Consider the following 11,583-nt stretch of genomic DNA (forward strand, 5'->3'; position numbering starts at 1 on the left):
TCAAAAAGAAGAAGAGAAGAAAGATGGGGGAGAGAAGAGTTCGACTGAGCAAGAAGATCAAGCTGGTGAGCAATTGGCCTTACGTGGTAGCAAAACGGGCTCAGTATTAAAACTAGCTCACGAGATCACTACTAGACGTCATTGCCAATACAGACTAGCCAAGCACGATGGTCTGTCTGTCGTGAAAATAAAGTGGGCCAAGTAATCCTAGCACAACAACATTACGGCTAGACGACAAGACCTCCGTGAGAGGCTAACCTCATTCCCTCTTAGTCGAATGAAAGAATAGTAGAGTGATGGTTATGGGGGAAAGAATGAGGTAAGAAAAGAAGGGAACAGACAGTAGAAGGGAGAAGAGACTAGAGGATAAAAGAGAGAGGGAAGGAAGATGCAGTCGACGCTAGACATTATCGCCTATCAGAAGATGGGAGAGGGAGGAAGAGAACCAACCGACGCTAGACTTGCGCCGGTTGCAATGGGAGAGAAGCAAGAGAGAGAGATCAAGCCGGTGTTAGGCTTTGCAGACTGCGACAGAAGAAAGACAAATCCATCCGGTGCTAGGCTTCGCTGACTGTGACAAGAGAGGAGAGAAATTGTCTTTTGAGACCATCATCAATGTTTAAATCATTGCTTTTTCTTTTTGTTCTGTATTTATTTACATAATGGCCGAATTTGCCACATTTTCTGCCGATAATAGACTTTCTTTTATGTTTAGCAACTCTTTCTCTATCTTCTTAACCTATGTTTGGCTTATTTCTTTTAAGGAATTTTCCTTTGAATTTTTTACATTTCTTCTTATAAGTTTCTTTCTTTCCTAAATGAGAGAGATGTGGTTTAGATTTAATAGATTCAAAACCAAATTGTTCACAAAAGTCACCTAACTCTTTCCTTTTAGTCAGGTTATGCTTTCTAGTTGTTTCCTAAGTTTTAGGTCAGTGCAGATTTCTAAACATGTCACACAAACTTTTGCAGACAGTTCTCCTAGGTTATAGATGTCATAATTTAAATCCTCATTACTTTTAGCTTTTAGCTTGTTTTTTTACCTTTCTCCAAATAATCTTGGTAATAAAACAATAAAGTGGGCTTTTCAATAGCATGCCCTACAGTCTTCTACAGTTAAAAGTCTTGAATTGAAAGTATTTTTGTATCACTTAAAATGGGATAGAGTGGGGCATCTAAGATTTTGAAGGAGATATGACTGTCTCTGAGTCAAGATAGAAGTATGGCCTATAAAATGTAGAGCAATGTGTAAATCAGGGTATTTACAGCCTCATCTTCTATAACTTGAATATCCTGAACTTGATCAACTTGTATAACATGTCTCCTAACATACTATTTTTTAGCATTTAGGATGTAATTTTTCTCTTGTTCCATGAGACAATTATCCCACCAACCACGTAATTGACCAGTAAAGCCAGTGATTATGTCCTTTGCTATTTCAGAGTCATGGTTCCCAATGTTTAAATTTGTTGTAGCATACGTCATCATGTGTCTAAGTAGAGTGAGTATTTGGTATTCACTTAATGTATCTAGGTTCCATTCTACTATGGCTTACCATCATACATAGCTGAGCACATCAGGATGTCTTCTTCATGTTGTAAATCAATAGGAGAAGGTCTAGGATAATACATTTTAGTAGGAGTTGTTGGTCTTGTTTTAAAATCATATCAGACTTTGTTAATTTCAGCAGGTGGATTATTTAATGATTGCTTAAACATTTGTTCTAATTCTTTTAAGTCATTTTATGTACAATTTTCAGTCATATCTTCAATCATATTATTTGAAGATTCAGGAATTTTTTGATTTTTCTTGTCATTAATCTTCAGATTGCCTAAACGATTTATTATTTTATCTAGAAACACAGAGCTTGCTAGCTGGAGTTTAAATTTATCTCTAGGAAACACTGGATAGGGCCTGAATAACAAAAGTGTAGGAGTTTTACTTGATGAAGGCATAGTTTTGGCAATTTATGTTTTTAAGCTAATGTGCTAGTTTTAGACACTAGACTCTCAATCCTATCAATTTGTTTTTCTAATGACTGCAGATATAAATTAGTATAATTATTTTATTTCATACTTATTTTAAATCCTTCCATATTAGGAGTGTCACTACCTTTTTATAAGGAGTTGTTTTAGTTCCCATGATTTCGACTACATCCTCAAGTGGATGTGTAGCTTCTACTTTACCTTTAGTAGTTTTATAGGTTATATTGTGCAGACATTACATTAATGTCAGGATTTATTCTGCAATATCTTTTATCTCTATATTCAAGTGGGAATTTTAATTTATTCTTTTTAACAAATATTTCTCCAAATCATCTAAAATGAACATATTTCCTCCTGCCTTTTGCATAGCTTCAATATATTTTTCTTTTATATATTGTCTGGATGCCAGAGTCGCTTTGCTTAGGAATCATTCTCTTATCTCCTTATTATGGCCACTATTAAAATCTTTTTCGATTTTGTCATAATTAATTTGAAAAGTTTTTATTTCAATAACATTCATTTGATATGGATTATATTCTACATCTTAGAATGAAGGCTCAGAAGATATGGGCCTAGAATTTTGGGATTTAGGTGTTTCTACATTGTAAAATGGTTGCTGAATTATCACCTACTTTCCTTAGGCCATTGAGAAATAGCATCTAAATGTTGATTTTCCAAATCCATGGTAGTAATAGAAGAAGTAGAGTTCCTAGCTGGTATTCTGGGATTTTGTAAGGCAATATTAATCCTAGTGCTTCTTTGAGGATTAAATTGTATTTTAACTTCTCCATTAGGCTAAAAGAGAGGCTTTAATCTTATACATGGCTAATGATTAAGTCAAATTTAAGCCAAAGTAGATAAGAAGGACAGTATGAAAAACCCACATATGATTTTAAAAATATCATAAATAGAATGAAACAGAAAGAGATGTCTCCAATAACAGCAAAAGAATCTTCTACTCAAGAACTCAAATTTGAAATAAATAATGTTAGGCAGGAAATAAAAGTACTTAAAATTAGAATGGATCAAACAGAAGAAACATCAAATCATTAAAGCTCTATTTTAAGAAATGAAGAACCTATGTCTCCACTTCTTGATGAATTTGAAGACACAAAACAGAGTAAAATTCCTGAGGCAGAAGCAAATAATATTTATGCCAAAAATTTAAAAGAAATGACTTCTGTAAATCTCGTAGATAACATTATATCACAAAAATGGCATACTTATGTAACCATTGTGGTTAATAAAGAATTTAATTTTCAGACTATAGCTCTAATAGATTCAGGAGCTAATCTAAACTGCATAAATGAAGGACTAGTCCCTTCTAAGTATTTTGAGAACACTACTCAAATTCTTAACACAGCTGATGGTAAGAGGATGATGATAAATTATAAATTATTTGATGCTGCAGTTTGTAATAATGGTGCATGTTTTACACTTCCTTTTATAATGGTAAAAGGATTTTTTCAAGCAGATATATTAGGAACACGATTCTTGAATCTTTTATATCCATTTAAACTAGTGGGTCATATTGGTATTGTACTAGAAATCGATGGACATAAAGTAAGATTTGATTTCATAGATAAGCCTTAAAATAAAGGAAATAAATCAAATACAAGATGATATTAAAAATAAATAAAAATTCGTGTTTCATTTAAAAGAAGAAATAAGTTATAGATTAATTGAAGAAAAGTTAAGATCCCCACAGATAGAGAAAGAAATTGCTTCTTTTCAACAAAAACTAGAAAGTGATGTATGTGCTGAAATTTCAAATGCTTTTTGTAATAGGAAACAACATACAGTGGAATTGTCGTATGTACCAGACTTTAATAAAAAGTTTATTCCAACAAAATCTAGGCCAATACAGATGAATAGTAGGTTGCTTGAAATCTGTAAAAAAAGAGTTTCAAGATTTACTTGATAAAAAGTTAATCAGGAAACCTTACTTCCCCTTAGAGCTGCCCTTCTTTCTATGTGGAAAAAACAGCTGAATTAGAAAGAGGGGTCCCTAGGCTAGTAATTAATTACAAGCCTCTAAATAAAATGTTAAGATGGATCAGATATCTGATCCCTAATAAAAGGGATTTACTTAACAGGCTTTATAAAGCTACTGTCTTTCAAATTTTGATATGAAAGATGGGTATTGGTAGATTCAGATAGCTGAAAATGATCGTTATAAAACTGCATTTACAGTACCTTTTGGACACCATTTGGGCTAAAAAATGCCCCTTCTGAATTTCAAAACATTATGAATGAAATCTTCAATCCTTATAGTATTGTCACTATTGTTAGTATTTTCATAATCAATTCACCAACACTTAAAACATTTACACTTATTTCATAAAGTCATTTTAAATGCTGGGTTGGTAGTTTCAGCTAAAGATATTTAGCTCTTTCAAACTAATATTAGATTCCTCGGACATAATATCCACCAAGGTACAATTGTTCCAATTGATCGTGCTTTACAATTTGCTGATAAATTTTTCGATGTCATTTTTTACAAATCTTAACTTCAAAGATTTCTTGGCAGCCTTAATTATATCTCGGACTTTTATAAGAATCTGGCAATTGACTGCCAACCACTATTCCAAAGACTTCACAAGGATCCACCAGATTGGGGGGTGGAGCATACACTAGTAGTAAGGAAGATTAAACTCAAGAACAAACAACTGCCTTGCCTTGTTTTTGCTCATCCAAAAGCTTTTAAAATAATATAAGCAGATGCTTCTGATTTAAGGTATGGAGGAATCTTAAAACAAAGATTTCACCCTAATCAAAGGGAAAAATTGGTAAGGTTCACTTCTGGGAAATGGAATCCATCTCAAAGAATTATTCAACAATTAAAAAAGAAATTTTATCAATAGTTAAATGTGTTACAAAATTTGAAAGTGACATATTAAACTAAGAATTTCTTATAAGAGTAGATTGTAAATCTGCTAAAGATATTCTCGAAAAAGATGTCAAAAATATTGCCTCTAAACAGATATTCACAAGATGGCAAGCCATTCTATCCTCATTCAATTTTAAAAATGAATATATAAAAGGGGAAACAAATTCTCTTCCTAACTTTTTGAATTGTGAGTTTTTACAAGGACACCAAAAGAAGAGCAGCTAAGCAAAGCCCAAGTAGTGGCAGGAATACTTCATCTCCTAAAACAGATGAGCAGTATAATAAGGATAATAGCCTTGGAATAAAAAAGAGAACTCCTTATATTGAAAAGGCAGTTCTCCATATCTTGGTAATATAAGCCAAACATGCTCTAAAAGAGCCATATGATATTGCAGAATATTATCTAAAAGATAATTTGCATCCATAATTAGGCTTAAAAACCTGAAATTATTATGACAAAATACTGACTGAAACCGAGTCGGTAAAAATTGTACATAACTACAGAAATACTAAAATTATTGGTTACTCAAAATTCCAAATCCTGAGGATAATATCCTATGAGGATTGGGGTTCGACCATCTGAAAAATAAATACTTAGCAGGACCCTTAAATATGAGGGCCTACAACTATTATGACTATATAAAGGCATGGGATACGATCATGTTATTCCAAAATGAAATGAGAACTCATAGCTGGTTCTTGCAATTTCGAATGATCATTAAAACTAGTGATTTTCCTCAATGGTTCAAAAGATGGATGATATACTAAGGTCCATCTCCTAATATTTATCCCCCAACTCCTAGAGAGTCTTTTGAATTATTCCACACCTCTAATAAAGGTGCAAAATTAATAGACAATTTCATCAGCTTTGTAGCGTTATATGAGGTCCTTTGGATTTTAAGATAGGAATATTCGGTATCTCAAAATATTGATGAATGGGATTATATCCCTTATCTTCAAAGAAAAATAATGATAAAATGGTAGGACTCATTCGAGGAGTCTTGTGTATCACCAAAAAATATTGATATTATCAAACTAAAATCAGCAAAAATTGATTAAATAAGTCCTAATAAAATTGAGGACTATTTTAAATTACTTAAAAAGCAAAGTCCGGAATTATCAAAAACAGAGATAAAAAGGCAGCTCTTAGTAGCTCTAAATGATGAAGAAGAGCCAGACAATATATCAACTACCTCTTCAAGCTAAAAGGAATACTATACACAGGAAAATGAGGATGATTGTTACGACATCATGACCCCTCCCAAAGGGTAGAAAAATCAATATCGAACCAGCCGACTCCAACCTGATCTAGGACACGGGGCCCATCAATTGACGAAAGCACTTACTCCATCAGTCAAATTATTACCCGACAAAATTTACCGTAGCTAAAAAAGACGAATCTCCACTGTAGCAACCTTTTGTCTTGCCATCCATGTGAAGCTCAGGTGAAGCCCACGTGAAGGCATCTACTTTTCGGACTCATAACGTTTTCAACTCCGCGCTATCAGCTATATAAAGGAGGAGAAGCTCTCATTTCAGGCATCGAGTTTTGAAGGGTTTAACTCCTTTCTTTAAGTCAGTCTTTTTCTAAAGTTTGTTCTCTATTTTGGGTCTATAAGGGTTTGTGAGTTTGAATGTTTGAAAGTATTGTGTGCCAACTTGTGAGAAGTAAAACTCCTAAGGCAGAAGCAAATAATATTTCTGCCAAATATTTAAAAGAAATGCCTTATGTAAATCTTGTAGATAAAATTATATCACAAAAATGGCTTACTTATGTAACCATTGTGGTTAATAAAGAATTTAATTTTCAGAATATAGCTTTAATAGACTGAGGAGCTAATCTAAACTGCATAAATGAAGGACTAGTCCCTTTTAAGTATCTTGACAACACTACTCAAATTCTTAACACAGCTGATGGTAAGAGGATGATGATAAATTATAAATTATCTGATGCTGCAGTTCGTAATAATGGTGCATATTTTATACTTCATTTTATAATAGTAAAAGGACTTTCTCAGGCAGTTAAATTAAGAACACCATTCTTGAATCTTTTATATCCAATTAAACTATTGGATCATACTGTTATTGAATCAGAAATCGATGGACATAAAGTAAGATTTGATTTCATAGATAAGCCTAAAATAAAGGAAATAAATCAAATACAAGATGATATTAAAAATAAAGAAAAATTCTTGTTTCATTTAAAAGAAGAAATAAGTCATAGATTAATTGAAGAAAGTTAAGATTCCCATAGGTACATAAAGAAATTGCTTCTTTTTTCAACAAAAATTAGAAAGTGATGTATGTACTGACATTCCAAATGCTTTTTAGAATAAGAAACAACATATAGTGGAATTGCCGTATGAACCAGACTTTAATGAAGAGTTTATTCCAATAAAATCTAGGCCAATACAGATGAATAGTAGGTTGCTTGAAATCTGTAAAAAAAGGATTCAAGATTTACTTGATAAAAAGTTAATCAGGAAATCTAACTCCCCTTGGAGCTACCTTGCTTTCTATGTAGAAAAAGCAACTGAATTAGAAAGAAGGGTCCCTAGGCTAGTAATTAATTACAAGCCTCTAAATAAAGCGTTAAGATGGATCAGATATTCGATGCCTAATAAAAGGGATTTACTTAATAGGCTTTATAAAGCTACTGTCTTTTCAATTTTTTTTATGAAATCTGGGTATTAGCAGATCCAGCTAGCTGAAAATGATCGTTATAAAACGGCATTTACAGTACTTTTTAGACTCTATGAATGGAATGTTATTCCATTTCGGCTAAAAAATGCCCCTTCTGAATTTCAAAACATTATGAATGAAATCTTCCATCCTTATAGTACTTTCACTATTACATTGATGTTGTTTTAGTATTTTCAAAATCAATTCATCAGCTTTGAAAACATTTACACTTATTTCATAAAGTTATTTTAAATGTTGGGTTGGTAGTTTTAGCTAAAAAGATTAAGCTCTTTCAAACTAATATTAGATTCCTCGGGCATAATATCCACCAAGGTACAATTGTTCCAATTGATCATGCTTTACAATTTGTTGATAAATTTCCCAATGTTATTCTTTTTCTTTAACGTTTTTTGCCCATGATGCCCTTTCGGGTTTTTGGTCATGTCCATTATTTTGGGGAGGCATCTTTAAGGCCATGCCACCAAGACTATGGGGAAGGCGTGTTTAAGGTCATGTCGTCGGGACCCTAATGTTAGTATGTTTTAAGGTCCTACACCAAGACCGAATGGGGACGTGTTTAGAGTCGTGCCACGAAGGCTCTAATGTTAGTTAAGGTCCTACACCAAGACCAAATGTTGCACAGTTTAACATCATGCTACCGGGACATGTTATAGTTTAAAGTCATATAGCTTGGAAGTGTGCCTACGTAGTTTTAGGGTCGTGCAGCTTGGACCATGCTGCGATGCAATTTAACGTCGTGCCGCCAGGATGAGTCCTATACAGTTTAAGGTCTTGCAGAGCGAACCAATACCATGTAGTTTAAGGTCTTGCGGTATGGACCTATACCATGCAGTTTAAGGTCTTGCGGTTTGGACCCAAGCTTATGGGTAGTATTTCTTCAGATACCATCTATTAATTGGTGGCATCGCTTCTTCCCCTTCAGAATCAACCAATATGTATGCACCGTTGGGGAAGGCTTTCTTGACTATAAACGGCCCGTCCCACTTTGGTTCAAACTTCCCCTTAGCCGACCATGAGTTATAATGGATCTCTTCACTGCGAGCACTAATTCCCCACCGGTGAATGAGCATATTCGGATTGACTTATAGAAGGCTCGACGCATACATCCTTGATAGATTTCAAGGCTTTGCTGAGCATCCATTCTCTTTTCATCAAGGGCATTGAGTTTCGATAGCGAAGTTTTTCTAGCTCTTTATCAATCATCCCATGGTGAACGGCTACCCGTAGTGAGGATAACTGGACTTCTAAAGGCACGACTGCTTCACTTTCGTAAATGAGGAAATATGAACTGGACTTAGTGGGACCACATACAGTGGTGTGATAAGCCCATAAGACTTCAGGGAGTTTCTCGTGTCAGTCTCTCTTTGTCTCGGACACTGACTTTCGTAAAGCACTACAGAGAGTCTTAATGAAAGCTTCAGCGAGGCCGTTGGCTCGAGGATAGTACATGGTGGAATAGTTCCGCTTGAAACCAAACTGACTGATTAGGTTGTCTATATGATGACTATGAAACTGTGGTCCATTGTCTAAAGCCATTCCGTCTGGGACCCCGAATTGATAGATAATGTGATTACGAATGAAGTTGGTAACCATAGTTGCAGGGACCTTCTTGATGGGAATGGCGACAACCCATTTGGAGAAGTAATCAGTAGCAACCAAAATGAAGAGATGACCTAAAGAAGATGGTGGGTCTATGGGCCCCAAATATCCATACCCCAATGCGAAAAGGGCCATGATGATACTGTCGGGTGAAGGGGTTCAAGAGCTTGGTGAGTAAACCTTGCATGAATTTGACATGATGGGCATCTCTTGGCGAAGGCAATGGATTCTGCAATCATGGTCGGCCAGTAATAACTAATCCTTATGATCCGGTCATAGAGCTTGGGACCCGATTGGTGGATCCCACAAATCCCAAAATGAATTTCCTTCAGCACATGATTAGCCTCTTCTTTACTTAGGCATCTGAATAGCATGTCATTAAAGGATCGTCGGAAGAGGAAAAACACACGGCACAAGTATCTAGTGGCTGACCTTTGAACCTTGTTGCGTTCAATAGGGGAATCTGGGAGATGACCATGCTCCAGATATTCTATTATGAGCACTAGCTAATCTTCAACTTGTTCTATCTCCACACAAATTAGAGTTTGAGACTTCGGCTCATCACCGCCTATCTCAGTTATGCGCGGTTCTTGTAAACTTTCTAAGGCCTTGAGAGCATCTCTGGGTGAACGCAATGCCCCAAAATGATAGGGTGGGCATGCGTTGAATAGATTTTGCTCATCATCATCATCAAGTCCAACTAAATCAATATGCCTCCAATCGACCACCCATAATAGTGTAGGCTCCTTCAATGGGATTTGAATTATCGCACCAAGCTTGGCAAGTGCATCAGCTTGTGAAATAAGCCTTCACGGGATATTCTCGAGAGCAACTTCTTCAAATAGGGCCATCAAGGACTTGGCAGTGTAGACGAAAGGTTTGAGACTATCTTTCCTCACATCGTACAGTCCCTTGAGTTGCCCTATCACCAATTCAGAAATCCCATATATGGCCAAGCACTTTAGATTCATGTGGCAGGCAATTTCTAAGCCTACGATGAGTGCTTGATACTCTGCTTCATTTTGGGATTCGATTTCTGAGAGGGAGAAAGATAAGGGATCAAGACCATCTCGAGGGGTAGAAAATACAACTCCTGCACCACCTCGTTCGAATTGAAAGGCACCATCAAAGTGCATTTTCCAATCGCATGAGGCTTCAGTTTGGAATACTCTTTCATCTGGGAGGTCATCAGACAGGGGGAATCAGTAGGGAGAGGATGCGAACCTAAAAAGTTTGCGAGTGCTTGGCCCTTGATAGCTTTTTGCGGCACATAAGTTATGTCAAACTCCTTAAGGAGTAATGACCATTTCGCAAGGAGGCTTGATAAACAGGGGCGCGGCATGAGAAACTTCATGGGATATGCTCATGAGATGATCCAAACTGGGTGTGCCAATAAATAGTGCCTAGGCTTCTGGACTGTAAAGATTAGGGATAAACACATATTCTCGATGGGAGAGTAATGTCTTTCAGCTCCTTGCATCCTCTTGTTGAGGTAATACAAGGCTGTATCCTTATCTCCTTCATTGCTTTGGGTAAGCAATGCACCAAGTGACTCATCAAGGCTAGTCACATAGAGGATGAGAGGCTTTCCTAGAATGGGAGCAGAGAAAGTTAGAGGGTTCAGAAGATAATTCTTGATAGCTTCGAAGGCTCTATGACATGCCTTGTCCCACTCAAAGGGCACGTCTTTCTTTAACAGGCAGGTAAAAGGGCTACACTGTCCTGAAAGGTAAGAAATGAACCTTCGAATATAGGTTAGCTTGCCTTAAAGGGATCTGAGCTCTCGCATCTCTTGAATCGCATTGATCTTGACAGGTTCAATCTCCAAGCCTCAATACCTGACAACAAAACCCAAGAACTTCCTTGGCCGCACGCCAAAGGCACACTTTAAGGGGTTCATTTTGAGTTGATGAGGATGGAGTCGTTCAAAGACTTGCTCGAGATTTTGAATGTGGGTGCTCCTCTCACTCTACTACGAGATCATCTATGTCGCATTCCACTTCTTCATGCAACATGTCTTTGAAGACAGTGGTCATAGCCCTTTGATAAGTAGCTCCTGCATTTTTTAGGCCAAATGGCATCACAGTATAGCAGAAGACTCCCTTGGGCATCAAGAAGGTTGTAGCCTCTTCATCTTCAAGTGCCATCCTTATCTAGTTATAACCTGAATAACCATCCACAAAGGAGAAGGCATAACAATTAACAATTCAGTCAATGAGCATTTCTGTGATAGGGAGCGGGAAGTCATCTTTTGGACATACCACATTCAAGTCACGGAAGTCAATGCAGACTCGAATTTTTCATTCTTCATTTTGACTGGCACAACATTAGCCAACCATTTTGGGTATTTGACTTCTCGGATGAAACCGGCCGACCTAAGCTTGTTCACCTCAACATCAATCTGTA

The 11,583-nt window shown here is 36.2% G+C and overlaps 1 protein-coding gene across 1 annotated transcript; it reads right to left on the reverse strand.

Annotated features, from left to right (window-relative positions):
• Nucleotides 1–9,986: 9,986 nt before the first annotated feature.
• Nucleotides 9,987–10,313, reverse strand: LOC148780465 (uncharacterized). The gene has a single exon (XM_088847788.1). The coding sequence runs from the start codon at nucleotides 10,311–10,313 to the stop codon at nucleotides 9,987–9,989; it is 327 nt and encodes a 108-aa protein (XP_088703914.1).
• Nucleotides 10,314–11,583: the final 1,270 nt, after the last annotated feature.

Source organism: Amborella trichopoda, chromosome 9 (genome assembly GCF_054954075.1).
Source record: "Amborella trichopoda isolate Santa Cruz 75 chromosome 9, AtrichopodaSantaCruz75HAP2 v2.0, whole genome shotgun sequence".
NCBI lineage: Eukaryota > Viridiplantae > Streptophyta > Magnoliopsida > Amborellales > Amborellaceae > Amborella > Amborella trichopoda.

Bases quoted from the DNA above. Each gene is read 5' to 3' on its own strand.
- LOC148780465 (XM_088847788.1), bottom strand. From the start codon at position 10,313: ATGCACTTTGATGGTGCCTTTCAATTCGAACGAGGTGGTGCAGGAGTT.